General features: G+C 43.2%; 2 protein-coding genes and 1 long non-coding RNA gene across 5 annotated transcripts in view; 2 read left to right on the top strand and 1 right to left on the bottom strand.

Moving 5' to 3' along the window:
• Positions 1 to 4,758: 4,758 nt before the first annotated feature.
• Positions 4,759 to 16,726, bottom strand: SYT11 (synaptotagmin 11). Of its 2 annotated transcripts, none has more exons than XM_052795466.1 (4): positions 16,477 to 16,726; positions 12,222 to 13,045; positions 9,380 to 9,500; positions 4,759 to 7,821 (listed from the first exon to the last, which is right to left on the bottom strand). In XM_052795466.1, the coding sequence occupies exons 1-4, from the start codon at positions 16,508 to 16,510 to the stop codon at positions 7,508 to 7,510; spliced, it is 1,293 nt and encodes a 430-aa protein (XP_052651426.1). In that variant the 5' UTR covers positions 16,511 to 16,726; the 3' UTR covers positions 4,759 to 7,507. The 2 variants fall into 2 exon arrangements, with proteins under 2 accessions (XP_052651426.1, XP_052651427.1); XM_052795467.1 differs by having other exon boundaries at positions 4,759 to 7,818.
• On the top strand, positions 10,213 to 12,228 carry LOC128145430 (uncharacterized). Its single transcript, XR_008236471.1, has 3 exons — positions 10,213 to 10,686; positions 10,886 to 10,983; positions 12,001 to 12,228. It is a non-coding gene; the product is annotated as an uncharacterized LOC128145430 (long non-coding RNA).
• The window catches only part of LOC128145424 (GON-4-like protein), a 31,364-nt gene continuing 30,941 nt past the window's right edge, over positions 16,726 to 17,148 (top strand). Inside the window, exon 1 of one of the 2 annotated variants that reach the window (XM_052795454.1) lies at positions 16,726 to 17,144. In XM_052795454.1, the coding sequence (XP_052651414.1) occupies positions 17,013 to 17,144 (132 nt within the window). In that variant the 5' untranslated portion in view covers positions 16,726 to 17,012. The remainder of the gene's footprint in view (positions 17,145 to 17,148) is intronic. The other variant, XM_052795450.1, reaches the window with a different exon arrangement.

The following is a 17,148-nucleotide window of genomic DNA, read 5'->3' as shown; positions in this document are numbered from 1 at the left end:
AGGTAGCAGTTCTTCAGTAGTTTTACTACATCTTTTGTTGCGTTCTCCACAAATCCAGGAAACAATGTAGACCAAAAGAGAAGACTATTCTTGCATCTTTTTTGGCTATATGGCTTTCAAATGTAGGCTGAAACAAATTGCTTTGCAGACTTCATGCTACAAATTTGTAAGTATGTAGGTACTGTGGTAAGATCTGGAGGTGAATTAGGGGAAAACCTCGAATTATTTTGTTAGAAGCAGACGACTAAGAGCTTAGTTTTTAGGCTTCTCCCTAGAAATTTAGAAGCTGTTTCAGCTGTTCCAGTGGTGACCCCTTTCTTAAAGGGCATCAATAAACCTGTGGAATGAAAACATTCCTACCACTGCATTCTTCCAATTCTTTCTCCAATGTGATTGTTAAATGCCATTTATCTGTCATCTAAATAGTTAACAGGAGTGGGTTTTTTTATATAAAAGCTTACCATAATGGAGACTTAAAATGAAAACTGCCTTATGGATCAAAGAAGTAGGTACCATTGCATACCAGTTGCCTGGGTCTCTGAGAGTTCACAGAGGTGTCAAATGTAGGGGGAGAAAGCTTTTCAGTATTTCATCTCCCTGAGGCCAGGCTCAAAGGCATTTAAGGTTGTAATTACCAAGGTCTGCACAGAAGCAGCATATCCATCACCAGGGAAATTTCAGCTAAGAAGGGTCCAACACAATCATAGTGAGTGTGTGTAGTTGAGCAAATTTTGCTGTTTATTGTCTGCTTTGAGTGTACTAAGAAAATCTTTCATATATTCTGTGGTGCTGATACAGATTTACTTTTTGTGATTTTTTTTTTTTATTACAGGAATGCAGAACTATAACGCCTCCTTGCTGTTAATAAAGGTCAGTCTTGCAAAACTGGTAAAATTTAAGATATGTGGAGGTTAATTACATGTAACTGAGAACTGGGAAAAAAAAACCAACAAAAAACAAACCTGCCAAAATTCCTACTGAATTAAAGCAGGAACACTTGGGTCACAAGACCGGCGGTGTGAAACAAAATACTACATAGAAACCAGATGATAAAGTCAAGTATTTGGGTTGTGGGCAGCTTGCTGATGTGCTATTTTACACCTGTATAAATCTGGTTGCAAGTAAACTTACAAGACTTACGATGAATGCTCCTGAGCTGTCCTTTGTTCTCCAGTGCAAGCCAGCTCTCTTCTAGTTTGCGCTTTTCCACAGCAAATGAGTGAAACTGGAACGTTTCACTTGGCATAGGCTGAGGTCATTCATTCCAGTGAGTCTGTGCATTAAATTGACAGAAGATGCACAAAAATCATCTGACTTGAATTTGCGCTCTAACAGCTAAGCCACTAGATGGCCTGCAGTGGAAGAACTAATTATCACTGACTGGGATGGAAAGGTTAACTCTGACAAATGCTTTCTTTACTAATAATCAGCTTTAAATCCTGCATGTAATTTGAATGCTATACAAAGAAATAAACCCTAGAAATACAGAAAAAACTCGTCTGAAAACATTAGTAAAATTCAGTATTGAGAAACGTTACCTTAGGATGACAGGGAAAAAATACAAAGCTTATTACATGGCCTAAAGATAAGCCGATGCATAAACATGGTCTCACTAATATGCATGAATAAGTAAAACCAATAGTGCCATGAGATCTCAAGGAACACCTGGATGAATTTGCTTTAATCTTTTTATCATTTGCTTTTGGGCTTTTTCTTTTCCTCTTCTGTATTACAAATAAGAGAGTGCACTTTGAAGACAGGATAAGAAAAGGTGGAACAGTTTTCCTCTAGAGTCATTGTGTGACCACAGTGTTGGAGTTATTTGGAAATACAGATGTTCTCTGCGGAGAACAATGCAGTTACATTGCTTGTTTGAATTTTTAAAAAGTCAAGGTTATGTAAACTGAATGTTCCCCAAATAATTTTGCCTGTGTTTTTTATTATTTTCTGGGTGCAGATGGGTCCAGCCCTTCCCCTGTCCCAGCTGAAATTAATGTGTCCTGAGTATGTTGTGACTTAGAACATACCTTACCCTTCTCAGACCAAATGTGCTCAGCATTCCTGTGCCTACCTACAGCTTCCTTTCTTTGGGAGTGTGGGGAGCTGTAACATGCTCCCCATGCTCTCATTTATTTTGGGTACACTGCTAATACTTTTTTTTTCCCCAACAGCTGGCTGCTTTTCTTCAGTGATAATGGGATGTGCCTAGGTGGCTATTGGGTCATTGAGATGACTAATTTCAGGACCAGATGAATTAATATACTGATGTATGTGATGCCACAGGTTCTGTGTTGACGTAGAGTCTAAAGATTGTCTATACGGGCCCTTCCATGTTGGGAAGAAGGGTAGAACTGTTGTGCAATATAGTAGATGTAAAGGGGAGCGTTGTTTTGTTTTTGGGGGGGGGTTGGGGTTTTATTTTGGGGGTTTTTTTTGCTCTTGGCATTGCCTTTTCTGCCACTTCCTTATGTTCTACTTATTTCTTGGTATGTTTTTCTTTTCCTGTCCTGTTTCCCATTTGGCCCAATAGAGAAAGTATCTCCCCAAGAATTGTGTACTTTCTGTAGCACGGAATTGAAACCAGAAGTTCAGACACAGCACTTGCAGACATCCAGGCAGGTGCTACATTACAGACCTGCAGTGTGCAGGCATGGTGGCTTTCTGGTGCTGTAGGCTCTGAGAGGGACTAGCTTGGCTTTAAATAGTTATTGGAGAAGACTTTTCAAGTTCCGATAACAAAGGTGTTAACACTGGGGCCCTGTGATCTGTCTGACATGTTGGAATGGCTCATTGAATGCTCGAGATCCAGTTGTTGCATTTCAATGAGGGTGAAATAATGGTGCACCCGTCTGATGGCGGCTTCTTGCCTCAGCGCATTCCTGCGTATTTTGGGCTAGGAAAGGAGACAGAACTATTTCTGACTCCGCCTGCTCAAATGAAATACCGAAAGAGCCCTGACCCAGTGTCTTCCATCAAAAGTGAATCACATTGCCGTGGCAACACAACTTGCTCCTACGGGGAATTAGGTGAGGCAGAAGCTGTTGGAGGAGAGACCCAACTGTGCTGAAAGCAGCGCAAAGTCCTGCTGGTTTAAATGGCACCAGCATCCGGACCCAAGGAAGGTGGGAAGAGAGCGAGAGCTGAGCTTCCATGCCTTCCACAAAACCATTTCTCTTTTCATGGTTTGTCAAACCCATTCTGTTTGCTTTTTTTCCTTTTTCTTATGCAAATTCTTTTGTTTCTGTTTAAGCTGAATAGTGTAAGAACCTGAAACAGGACGTTTGTTAAAGGCATGCAGTATTAAATGCAGAAGCCAAGCAGAGAAGGATGAAGAGAGATTTTCTTTCACATCTTGCACAATAAGTAGAAATCAGAGACTGTGCGCTTTGGCTGAGCAGTTTTAGCTAACTGCTCTAATAACTGCAGTTATTACCATGATAAATAACTGAAAGCAGTTAAACACTGTGATCAATTGCAGTGCAGAGAGCAATGTAATTAATGGTAAGCATAGGTGTTAAATAAACCACCATGCCTTGAGTCATTGGGCATTGAATTTGAATGTATGCACAAGTCATGTGGATCACTACCTGCATAATCTCAGTGGCTTCTGATATTTTTGTGTGTTCAGCACCTTGTCTGACTGTCACTGTTGAGCGATATGGTGGAACTGAATCACCAGAGCAGGAGTCAGGTCAAGCTAATTAAACTTGAGTACTTCAGTCACTCCTTCAGGATTACTAAAATAGCTGAGAATGTCACTGGTGAACCTGGTGATGGGAATGGCATCTGTTGCAGTTTGATGCTTTTCATCTTTCTCCTGGAGTAAAGTTGGAGAGAGTCAGGTTTTAGTGTTAACCGTGGTGTATTTGTGTTAGAGAAGGTATGCAAGGTACTCCAAAGATCGCACTTTACACTCAGTGTGAAAGGCAGGGAAGCTTGTGATAGCCTTGCCTCTGGTGCAGAATTGTGTCTGAAGAGCTGCAGCACCGGCCACATTCCTTTTTCTGGGACATTAGGCAATCTTTTTGCAAAGCCTGGGCTGAAACTGTCAGGTTCTTGAAGATGAGACCTGAAGCTCCTTTTAAGTATTGAGACACCTATAACACCTCTGGAGATTGGCCCTTTGCTACATGGGAAGCTATCAAAAAGAGTGAAGTATGGCATTAAAGTGCTTGCTGTAGTCTGTGTTGCTGGGGCAACACATCTCACTGCTCTGTACTATTTGGCATTTTCTAAAGACATGGCTTTGTGCCTAGCAATATTGTTCTGTGTAGTGCTGATGGGGAGCTGCAGAAAAACAAGTCATAGAAGCCAGATCACTGTACTTTAGGAGAGACTGCTGCATCTTGCACAGAGATGGACAAAAGTGTTCCCAGAGAATTCAGTTTTGACTAGGAATCCAGGAATGCCGCTAAATTACAAGTGTTAAGAGTCAAATTGCTTCTTTTTCTGCCCATCTAACATATTTTTTCACTTAGATTCAACTTAGCTAATCAATATTCATTCATACCAAATGATATCAAATTATAATGCTGTGTAGATGACAGAGTTTTTGTATGTGCTAATGCTTAAGTACTCGTGTTACGCTTAATTTGCCAGGATTCTGTTATGTTCCATTATTTCTTTGAGATTTATTTTGTGTGTGCTTTTCCTGTGAATTGTCACAGCAGAAATGCATGTTTTTAGCAATGAATTCTTAAAGTATTCTGTATAGTCACGTACGTGTTGCCTACGGTCAAACATGGCACAGTCAGCAGCTAAAGTGATTTAATTTTTATTTGCACGCTCAATGTGCGTTAACAAATTCAACATACAAGATAGCATTACATAATGTAGATTAGCTTATAGCATTATGCAGTTTCACACATGTTGAGTTAGGTTTTTTGCCTTTTTTTTTCTTTTTTTTCACACAAAGTTGTCCAAGTTAATTTTACAATAGAAGACACAAGGTAAAGAATAACCACACCTGGGAGATTCTACAGTGAGTCCGCTGTCACTTACTGTCTATTTTACGTTTTAAAAAATATATATCTGCACATCTTCAGTTTCCTATTATTCCAGAAGAGTGTTGGAGCTACTCCTATCTGCCCGATAGCCTAAGTCTATTTACCCTGAGCATGTTTCCTTGACAAGAAGTTCACCTTTCCTTTTCAACTAAAGGAATCTTAAGGAGATCATCTAGGCTTAAGCATGCTTTTCACACCAAAGGGAAAAAAGGGAACTTTGTTGTTGTTGTTAGTATGTCCTATTCAGATGTTTGGAGCGGTGTTGGAAAGCATGTTCCGAGGAAAAGTCATGACAGTTGCTAAACTTCAGCAACGCAATTGCTTAGTGCAAAAACTAGGATTGAAATAGATCTACACCAATTTTCAAGGGAGAACTCGTTCTCTCATTTGTGGCTGTGAACCACTAATAGAGCATGAACTAGAAAGCATTTAAGACAAAATCTACTATTAACATCAGGCAGAAATCCTTGTAATCAGGATTGATAAAGCACGAACGAAGTCCACACTTCTGTCTGCCATGCAAGGCCGAGAAATAGAGAGCTTCAGCTTCAATGCAACTTCTGTTGCTAAAAAGATACTCTGCCTGGAAGGAAGTTTCAATGAGTAACTAGCTATGAGCGAGAAAATTCAGCTTTCCAAAAATAATTTCTTAGGAAGAGATGCAAAAGTATTGCCAACTAACAAAGTGCTGACTGTTTGCACGAAGAGCCCTCCCATCAGCTGTTCCTTTACATGGTGGCTGGAGAGGAAACCGAGTAAGACTTGCTCAATTATTCTGTTCTCATTAGTATGAAGGTGGAAAGGATCATTTTTCCAACAGGGCTCTAAAATTCAGTAGTCAAGTCCTGTAAGTAGTTGAATGATCTTAAAATTTTTTAATTATAATACATTATTTACATTCCACAGGGCACAGAACAGACTGGCTACCTGGAAGCAACTAAACGTTTACTGAAAATTTGTGGTCTTCTACATGCCTCTTTGCAAGCTCACTTGTGCTTCATATTTCCATTGGAGAGTTCAGAAATAATTTTAATTTCTACAGCCTGTTATAACTATTTCCACTGAGTTTACCAACAATGGTTACAATCAATTATTTGCTGCCAATTATCATCCTTTCCTGGCTTGAATGCAATAAGAAGCCAAATCGAGTTACTTGCCAGGATGGTGCTGTCTTGTACAAAACCAGTTCATAGGCTAGTGTGTTTACCATGAGATCTAATGCAGCTACTTCCAAACTTATATTTGTGGAGTTTTACTCTATGAACTTCTGTTCAAAACTGCTGACTACTCAGGGTTAATAGCCTGAAGTGCTACAGGTCACACTTGTCAAGTAACATTTTTACACTTCAGAGGTGATGGTAAGCATATCCTAAGTCTCAGAAGTCATTCACAATCTAAGAACTAACTCAAGCTGCCTTGAAACTCTGAAAATTAACTTCTTGAAGAGTCTGACACATTTTGTAGTGACAGGCTTCGCCCTATGTTTACTCCTTTTTTGAAAGCTGGCTCTTAGGTAACTACAAGATCATATACAATGCAAATTGACTCAAGTATGAATGAAGGTAAGCTTTGTAATTTTTTCACTTAAAACCTCTTCCCCCAAGATATTTTCCTATCTCAGGTATGTTATGCTGTTATAACAGAACTTATCAATCATGTAGAATTTCACATGTAACGTTTAAAAGAATCAGCAAGAGTTTCCTTACCCATCAATGACACATCAGTTTTTGTTTTTTTTCTTCGGCCCTTCATGCACAGACAAGGTTAAATAAAATGAAATAGAGCGGAGTTTCCCCAATTCTGACAGTCTGTGAGATCATGCCTGTGCTAACTTCCATGTGGCAAAACAATGTGATCAGTTTGTTGGTGTTTGAATTTTAGATGCAGATCTTTGATGTTGTGACCTTATAGCTCCACAACAAGTACATCACAATGGCAAGTATTTCAGTACCTGACAACAGAATTATTTCTTCTCTGAAGGAAAGTGCCATTTTTCCCCTGTATTTTCCTTTTGCGCTAGTGCAGAATTCTAAACCACCTTTATATGGAAATGCAGTTGGTACTCCCAAACCAGCAAAGAACAGAACTGCAAGAACCAATGGGCAGGCAAACTAACAAGAAACTAGGGGTTAAACAGCAGAATTCAGAAACTTTGGGAGAAGCCTAATAAAGACAGGCCAATCTTGGTGAATACCAGCAAAGACAGTTCGGCACAAACACAACTTCCATAGTAACAGATAATTGTATTAAAATCTGCAACTTGATATTGGTAGTTATACTAATTTCAGTTTGTAATAGGCATGCAATAGCGTGATTACACTGTTATATATATTTGTGGTATCTTTTTTTTTTTCATTTAATGCTCTTTAGAATTTTAGTGCCCTGCAAAATCATATCACTAGAGAACCAATCAGCTGCTGCTTCTTACGAAAGTTTAGTTCTACAGCTAAAACACGGTTTAAGTCTGTTCTACAAGTCGGCTGTCGCTGCCGCAACCTCTGCTAGTATTCGCTCAGGCTGTGCCATTTGGCAACTGGCTTTCTAGGATTCTCACACACCTCTCGCCAGTGTTCCACACCACCTGCAGTGATGCTATGCGCTCCCAAAATCAGCCGTCCCACCACTTCGTTTTTCGTGGTACGGTCGAAATCAATAACTAGAAATTCAATGCTGATGTCAGGAAGGAGATCGACAGGGATATCGTAAATGAAGGACTCGTTGAAGACAGGATTCAAAGTGCACTTCTTCACGTGAGTCTTCTTTTTTGCTATGCGCTTTCTTCCATAATAAACATTCACCTTAACGTAAGGATCTGCTGGAGAAGAGAGAGAAATAAACTAATAACACAGCCCAGTAATGCTCCTGGAAGTAACAGACAGGACTTAGCTTGCTGAACTTGAGCCATCTCAAGTAAATGGTGTGAATCTAGGCTACTCACTCTAGCTCCTGCAGGAGGGGGGTATTGTTTGCGTATTTTCTCATTGCAAAGCAACCAGCTGATGTTAGCAACACAAGTTCTTTATGAGTTTCAACATTGCATGGGGACTGGGGGGAAGCAAGTCGCATGTAAATTGCGGTAATTAATCCTAGACATACCAAATGGGTAGCTTTTTGGTGAGGTCAATGCCTGACTGGCCAAAATTTTCACTTTTCACTGCCATCTATAACAAATATTTTTACCCTCTTTCAGGAAATAGCCCAGCAAAGTGTCAAGACGGTTTTAATAATTTGCAGGTGGAAAACATTCACAGTGGAAGGTACTGAAAAAGAAGAAACTTTAAACCAAAGCCTTCATTCTTCCATCAGCCTCACTTTGTTATTTTATTAGTCAGCTTGCTCTTTATGCAGATGCGTATTTAGGATTAAAATTAAGATACCAGGCACACAGAGCTTTTTTTTTTTTTACACCTAACACAAGTTTTGAAGCTGGAAGTCACTTGCCCAGCTGACACTGGCTAATTTTCACTGTTTCTTTATCCAGCTGAAATGAGAGTTTATGCATAATATAAAGAAACGATGTTAGCCTTGCAAGATTCAGCAGGTAGAAGAACAGTTACTGAAAAATTTATCCTGTAGTTGGAGACCACATGTGGAAAGCTGATTTGTTTTTTTTTAAAGAAAGAATAAAATTTAAGGCCTACAATAGAGAATTAAGCCTAGACTGCATTCTTTGAGCTGTACAGGAGAAAGCTGCAAAAACGGGACTAAATTTGCTATCAGTCAGGCTATTATTGAATCTCAAGTTGATTCCAACCATTTTCCCATAATCCTGAAGGGAACTTTGCTAAGGGGATTCAGGAGTCTGAGAATCTGTGACCGCAAAACAGGAAATCCAGAACAGCTGCTCTTCTCTTCAAATAGCAGAACAACAAAAAAGAAAAAAAACCCAGAATTGTTTCTAATGTCATATGAATTTACTCCTCTCTATTCTGAGTCTATCACTCCCCTTTTTTATGCTTGCTCTCTTTTACGCTCCTCTTCTAGGGGCAGGGTTTGAGCAGCGGTCGTGCCATGGAAAAAATGCTAAGGGCAATGATGAGCGACAGCAGCACGGAGGCACAGAGCCTACACAGTCTGGCCAAAAGCAACAGGGAGACCCTGCTGAATTTGGAAAATACTGTCTTCATAAACAAACCAGGTGATGCCAGAAAGATGCAACTGTTGGCCTCGCAGTAGGAAGGATTTGGTCTTGTTTGTGTAACCATCTGTTGGCGAGCGATGGATCACTCGTAGTGATCCATCGCCCTTAGAAAGAGTTTGAGGAAAAGTGTGCAAACAAAGAAAATCTTCAGATGAAACAGGTGGAAAGATCTGAACATGATCTTGGAGGTTTTTTCCTACACGTTTAGAGAGCTGAAGAAAATAGCTTCTACCTGAGAGGCCAGTGATATCCATCTTTGGCAAATGTCTGGCTTTCAGCACCACAACAGTCATTCTCTGCGCCACAGGCTGGTAAGACAAGGAGACTTGCAGTTCCCCTCTGCTAATGCATTTCTGTGAAAAAGAAACAGAAAAAACTTAGTAAGACAAGATGGTCTTATACAAGGGACAAACGTTGGAGGTCACCAGAATTTCCTTTCCCTGTGCCAAATGCCTAAAAAGTTGGAAAATTAGATGCAGGCCATTTTAAGTGCCTCAGGCAGATGGAGCCTCTGGGAGAAGGAGCGAGTGACATAAGGTAAATCATCCTGTGCTGTGCACCCTACACCTGTTGAGCACAGTAAGCAGCACTACAGCCTCTCCCCTTGAATGCTGTGTTTCCATGAGCGCAAACCTGGTGGGCACCTTCTGAGACAACAGTGGACATGGCTGCCTTTTGAGGTCTGCTACTAGAGGCATCTGTGGGTTTTAGGAGCTTAAGTTTCATGGACTTTTGGTGGAGCTTCGATGGCTAAGCACCTCAAGTTCTTTAGGCATGCTTTGACAGTTTCACCATCCGTTTAGTCTGCAAAGGTACAGGATGAAGATAAAAGAAACAGATCTACTCAGTTAAACTTGCTGTATATCCTTTGAAAGAGTAACATAATATTAAGATAATTAGTTTTAGTTTCCAGATGGCATTCATTAACTTTCATTGAGATGGCACTAATTTAGATTAAGATTATTTACTATCAAGGCAAACAGTATTAGCAGTGGGTATGAAATCGTGTGGTGTCAGTAACGCACTGTTAGGAGAGCTACTGCAATAACTCCTGCTGAAGTACCTTGCCTCTCTTGACTCTTAGTAACTTGCCCTCCTCCTGCCCCAATCAGTGTCTGGTACTGTCAACCCGGCAGAGCAAAGGGGGTGGTGGTGGGGTGTCCCCAAATGAAGGAATTTTTCTCATTTCAAACCAGTGAAGCACTATGGTAAATGTCACACTAAATGCTCTGGTGATCACCCAAGAGGTGAAGCTGTTCTTTCAACTGCTGTTATTCAGCTTAGTGGGAAAAGATTGTGCGTGTAAACTTACACATGGAAAAATGTTCATTATCATTTTGGTGGTTTCTTTTTATTTGAGCAGTTCCTGTGTGTTTAAGACAAGTTTTCCAAAAGCAAGGAATGAAGGCTATTGCTGCTCATGCAAAATTTTGGGAGGAGAGTAAATATATGAGCAAGTTCCTAGCCCCAGAAGGGAACTGTTCAGAACTTTGGCTCCTTGGATACTCTCTCTGGCTGTTGTATTCTGGTGTATTGGGGGTGTGAGTGTATATGCTGTTAGAATTTGGGGGGTTCTTTTGGTCTGAAGTAATTTAATGCAGTTACTTCAAAGTAATTTGCATTCTTAGATTGTCTGTTAGATATTATTGGGAATGTTCATTAGGATGGGATCTACATCTTTGCTGGCTTGTATCAGTGCAATAATTTACTGGGTTTTAAATGCAATTCTGTATTCCAGATTTTGAAACTTCCTGACATTGGAAAACTTTGTTCAGTAACAGCTGTTTTGACACTGTGGAACTATGCAGATTTTCAAAATGCACAGCTGACACCAAGGTAAATCTATTTTTGATTACTAATAAATGTTAAATAATTTGCATCCTTGATTAAATCTGGTTTTATTTAGCGTGACGTTTTTCTTCTATTTTTAATCTATTACTTCTAAGAGGTAAGGTCAATGCACTGAAAAAAATACTATTAAAAGAACCTAAACCAGCCACTTGTTTTACTATAATGTAAAGCATCCCAAGAACCTAAGAAAAGCAAAGTAATTACCAGAACTTTGCTGGGATTCTTTTGGTTTGTTTTGGGTCATTGACAGAGAGTCTCCTTTAAATAACTTAAAAAAAAAAGTTAAATGCCTCATATAGTAGAAAAAACTTTTCAAGTAAAATACTGCAACTCTAGGATGTAATGAAGTATTTTATACAGCCCAGCAACAATTTCCAATACGTTAAGGCAATAAGTGAGCTCAAATGCCTTTTTCTGTTGAACCTGGAGGATGGGTAGCAAAAATAAACTAAGCAAGAAAATAAAAATCTTAAGTACCACCTCATCCTCCTACCTGAGCATAGTGTATTTTCTGAGGACAGAAGCCATCTTCCCCAATGTAAGCCTTAATAGCTTGTATGGATTTCTCATCTTTCTAGTTTTACAGCACTAGGCACTAAGAGTAGGGTTCATTTCACCTAAATGTTAGATGTCTACATTTGACAAAACCATCTTAAACACACTTTGTTCTCAAGTGAGGAAAAAAATAGAGTCATCTAGGGTGGGATTAATTTGAGCGGATTTTGACATCTGCTCCAGGATGAGAGGAATCACGTTAGACTCCGCTGACTATGTTGATGTATCCCCACTTACTTACAGGTTACAGTAACAATTCAGATGTAGATAATTACAAGTATACATGTCTGAAATGGTCAGACCAGACAAACCTCCCTCTCTAAGAGAGGTTTGTCTTTGCAGATGAATGTCCCGTTATCGCACCAGCTCTCTTCCTTGGAGATGGGGCCTTTGCCTTTTTTCTTGGCATCATCAGTTATAACATACATAATTTCTATGCCTAAATAGTGACCATGCCTTGTCAAATTGCCATAACCACACAGCAGAGAACCGCCTGACTAAAAGAGCACAGCCATATAATACCAATAATACATACCTGTGGAAAAATGGGTTTCATGGCTAAGGATTTGCAGTATTCCTGCTTATTACACCATGGAGGCTCCCGGATCAAAAGAAGGGATCAAATACAATGCAAGGAGTCTTGTGTCACACTACATGAAGTGACTTACTTGTATGTTCCTTTTGAGGATCTCCCTGGTCAGCTGAACCTTTCCAGTGCTTGGATCCACCCCTGCAAGGGGCACCATGACCTCTCCAATAACATCATCTCGAGAAAAGCGATCGAAGCTCAACACGAGGAAGTGAAGCACCAAATCCTGTAGCTGGCTATATGGGATCCCATAGAAGGTGAAGGTTTCATCAAAGACTGGGTCTAGTGTCTTGCGAAGTACACGAGTCTTCACTCGATGCCTTTTATCTGGAAGAATTGTCATCTTGATATAAGGGTCAGAGCTCTGAGTGTGCTCATCCATCACTGGCAGCCCATGAGCCTCCTGAATGGTAACTACCAGCGCTTTTTTAGGGAAGTTGTAGTCCACTAAGAAAGTCAGTTCACCCAGCATGACATCATCCCCTGGAGAAGATGGGGAGGAGGTTTTACTTCCTCCTGGAGTGAGGCTTTGATCTGGACTTAGTTCATCTCCATAATCTACTTTTATTGGGAGCTGGTCGACATGGGGGGCTGCATTTGGCCCATCTGGAGCCTTCTCGGAGCCTATTAAACCAGATTCAGCAGCATCCACCAAGAGGTTTCCCCTTCCAGTCTCCTTAGGAGTGCCATTCTTGTCTCTCCGGATTCGGTTAATTTTCTTCTTGTTACTCAAGGTCTCCGGATAGATGCTGATGCCTTTCAACATGTGAATGAATTTATATGGTGGGGTTTTGTGCTTCTTTTCTGCTTGCTGGTGACAGCATGTCCACACAAAAACTGTTACTGAGACAGAAACCACAAGGACAGTAGCACCAATGAGGCCTGCAACAACTGGAGAGACATCTGCAGAGAAGACAAGGCAGTCAGGAATGAGCTTGTGCCTTTGCAGTGGCCGTGCCCCCACGGCGCCAAACACATCTGGATGGAGAGCTATATGGGACTATTCTGTTGTTCTTAATTCAATGATCTTGGTATCAAAGCTTCCCCAGAATAAAAAAAACACTTCCTCTAATTTATATTTTCCCATGTGGGAAACATTTTACACTCCTAAGGCATGCCTGACCTATGTTTCATGTGCTAAGAATTTCAAATGGTTGATTGCCTTATCTTGCCAAATCAAGCTCCCGCATTACCAGCATCTCCACAGGAATACGGTTTCTTGATTTGCAGGAAGCACTCTTTCTGTTTTTTGTTTTTTTTTTTAATGCCCTGTTCAGAAACATTACACAATTCTATTTTAACAACAGGAAGGGAGTAATAAATATGGCCGTAACATTGGATCTGGAGTTATCCTTTATTAACAATTTAAAAAAAAAAAAAATTTTGGCCTGAAATGGTTGATTGTTTTTCTTGGCCCCTTACGGCAGATAGAGGGCCAATGGTATACACAAAATTTCATGTGGAAATCCAATGTCCAAAAGCAATGGACAGAAAATCCTGTATTTGGATTTACAGATTATTTGATATTTTCTAGAGCTTATGTCAACTATGTTCTTCAGTAATGACAAGCCAGAATAAGAAAGCACCGCATTCATTTTTAGCAACCATGCTCGTTATTTTCTATTTGTAACGGTTGACTTTGGAGAAGTATTGCCAAGACACGGAATGAAACCATTCAGTAGTGTTGAGCTCCCCAATACATTATATTGACATCCTCAAGCAATTCCAGTCAAGGGCCATCAAGATGATTAAAAACTTGGGAGTGGTGGAGAATGGAGAGCAGATGGAAGACGAGGCGAGACCAAAAGAGCAGGGTTTGTTCAGTCTTAAAAGGGAAGGAAAAGGGAGAGATCTTTTTGCCGTCTTCAATTTCTTGATGGGAGGTTATAGGGAAGGTAGAGCCAGGCTGTTCTTATAACTTACTATTGTATTACTAGTTTAATCATTAAAGCAATTTTTTTTAAATTTTTTTTTTTAGAAGCAAGCAAACAGAAAAGCCCTCTAGCCCTGTGTCTCTTTTTTTTACAATTTGTACACACTGCTTCCATAGTAAAAGGGAAAACCAAAATAATTGTCATGACAATCATGGGCACAGCTACATGGAACAGCTAGTAAAAAAGGTAAGCTTGTCTGATTTTCCTATTGTCATTCTGTACCATAAACAGGAGAAAATAATCTTCCAACCTCATACCTGAAGCTACAGAGAGCACCTTGATTTTGTATTTTCTCTGTTCTTTCCACATTACTATTTATTGAGGTTAACAGGCAAGAAGACTGCCAGACTATAATCTGAATATCTGATAGGCTCAGGGAAAACTGTGACTTTTCAAGACAATATGTCTCCTTTTTACAAAAATAGCAAAACACTTTTGGTTAGACAGAAGCCTTCCCAGACTGAAACTGGAAGTCTCTTGCAATGGTGACTGACTTTACAGATAAATCTGTCTCAGGCCCCACTGCAAGTATAGCCTTGGATTGAATTAACTAAAGCAAGAAGAATTCACAATATTAATAAAACATCCCAAAAACCTCAACTTTATTTTGTTATTTAATGTTCCCTCTTTGAAATGAGGCAAGTGGTCTTTAACAGCCAATTTGAATACAACTCAGCCATATACCGATACATACCAGCAGTCACACTAGAAAGCACCAAATAAGTCTTTGGAATTTTTCTTCCATCGAATTATCTTAACTCTTAAATTTGGCTCCCATAATGTTCTGTGGCAAAGAGCTCCGCTTAATTATGTGGCATGAGAAAACAAGGGCTTTTAGTTTGAGCCTGCCCCACCTCATTTCATTTGATGCCTGTTCTTGCATTAGAAGAAACAGGGAGCGATCATTCCTTACTCTGTGCTGCTTGTGACACCCCTCTTTTCCTGGCTAAAGACTCTTACTTACGTAATCATTCCATACATTCATTAGTCCTGTCTCCATAATTCCTTACAGTTGAAAACTACACTGATGTAAAGCTCCCTAAAAACAATTTTAGTTAAGTTTTTGCAGCTTTCAAAGCACTTTGCTATGCACAATGTCCATTTTAAATGGCACCTGCCTCCTCGCTCAAAAAGAGCAGAACTACTCTTTTTTATTCACTTTTTCTGGAAGAGATCTTTGTTCTGATGTGATGCTAAGATTTAACTGAAACAAAAACAACTTTTTGGGATATGGAATTATTTTTCCATTAATGAAAAATCATTGAAAACTTCCTTTTAAAACTGATGTTTGCTATTTATACCCTAATGGCGGCCAACGGTTAAATCATGACAGCCTGTGGCTCTTGGATTCCAGGAAACAGAGAATGTAAAAGGTAAGTAGATACGTCGTACGTTAAATAAATGATACAGTACACAGAATTATCACTAAATGCTTCAGAATTTAAAGGAAATGTAGTAACCGTGCTTCAACTATGGAGCCTGAGGGGAAGGTCAGTCAATTGCGGGAGGACGGAAAGAGGCAGCAGTTTGAATCTTCAGGACTGGAGAAACCCAACCAACTGCCACAGACACCCAACACTGCGGTACCAGCCCTTGTCACTCACTGGACTACAGAAAAAAAAGCATCTTAAATATTACCGAGGACCAACTCGGGAGAATTATTTTACCAGTGACCCAGGGACCCATGCCATGTCGGTGCCCGGGCTGGACTGTGGCCACACCGGCACGGCTCCGGGCCGCTTCTCCTCCCATGATTTAGCAGCGTTTGCAGCTCCTCCGTCGCCTCCACCGGGGCCCGGCCACTGCTCCGGCCCGGCCCGGCTTTGACCCCCGCCCTGCCACCGGGCCCGGAGGACTGCCTGACCCCCCCCGCCCCGCCCCCCTGGCCCGGAGGCTCGAGCTGCCCCCAACCTCCCCGGCTCGGTGGCCCCCGCCGATCCCCTCTCCCGGCCCGCCTTGGCAGGCCCCGCCTTATCGGGCCGCCGGTGCCGCAGCCGCCCCGGCCCCCGGGGAGGCGCGAACAAAGGCCGGGGTGCGGCGCGGCCCGGCACAGACATCACGTCACGCGGTGGGGGGCCGCCCGGCCCGGCCGCGCACCTGCTCCCCGCGGGCCCGGGCTCCGCGGGCGACAGCCCGGCCGGGCCGCGGCCCACCCTCCCCACACATCCCCCTCCCTCCGGCGGCGGCTCCGGAGGGCGATCGCTGGCACCGCCCCAGCTGCCGGCGGCGAGCGGTGGATGTTGGCTGCCGCCGGGGCGGGGGGTAGGGGAAGGACGACCGGCCCGCGCGGCGAGCGGGGCCGATGGCCCGGCCTCGGGGGCGGAGGGCGCCGCGCGGGGCCTCGCCCAGGCGCTCCCGGGGCGGAGGAAAGGGCCCTCGGCGCGGCCCGGCCGCACTCACCGAAGCCGGGGTGGACACTGGTGATCTCCGCCATGGCCCAACTTAGGCCGGGGCAGCCGGGGTGCGGAGTCCGGTGCGGCGGCGCCGCGGTGTGCCGGACCCCGCCCGGAGGATGCTCGCAGCGCGGGATGCAGGAGCTGCCGACTGGTCCCGATGCGGCGCAGGCCCCGCCCGGCAGCCCGGTCCGCCCCTCCCGCGCCAGCCAGAGGCCGGCCCCGCCCCGCGGCCGCCCGGCCGTGACTCGGCAAGTGTCGGGGCTCCGGCCGCGCCTCCCGGGCGAGGAGCCGGGTGGCAGCGGAGCGTGTGCGTGGGCTCGCGGGGCCGGTGACGCCGCTCCCGCCGTGAGGGGATGGCACCGGGGCCGGTGGGCTCCGCCGCGGAGCGCGGGCAGCAGTACCGAGCAGGCCCTCCCTCCCCCAGGGGAAGACCCTCCGAGGAGACGGAGGCGGGGGGGGGGGGGGAGGCGAGGCGAGGCGAGGCAGGCGCGGCTGGAGCTAAGCAGCGGGCGCGGCGCCTGGCGGCGTCGCCCAGCAAAGATGGCGGCGGGCGCGCTGGCCGCGCTCGCCGCCCGGCGTCGTCACGGCGGGGCTGGCGGCCCGCGCGCCACCAACATGGCGGTCCCTCGTCCCCGCGCCCGGCCAACATGGGGGGTGGTGCCTGCGCGGCGGGTGG

This window comes from Harpia harpyja, chromosome 9 (genome assembly GCF_026419915.1).
Source record: "Harpia harpyja isolate bHarHar1 chromosome 9, bHarHar1 primary haplotype, whole genome shotgun sequence".
Classification (NCBI taxonomy): domain Eukaryota; kingdom Metazoa; phylum Chordata; class Aves; order Accipitriformes; family Accipitridae; genus Harpia; species Harpia harpyja.
Note: the sequence above shows the minus strand (reverse complement) of the source record. Positions and strands in the feature narration are given on the sequence as shown.

Coding starts and splice junctions, on each gene's coding strand:
- SYT11 (XM_052795466.1), bottom strand. CDS start 16,510: ATGGCGGAGATCACCAGTGTCCACCCCGGCTTCG. Junction 9,501..12,221: donor TCCTCAAAAGGAACATACAA/GTAAGTCACTTC, acceptor TCTTTTTCACAG/AAATGCATTAGCAGAGGGGA. Junction 7,822..9,379: donor GGATATCACTGGCCTCTCAG/GTAGAAGCTATT, acceptor TCTCTTCTCCAG/CAGATCCTTACGTTAAGGTG.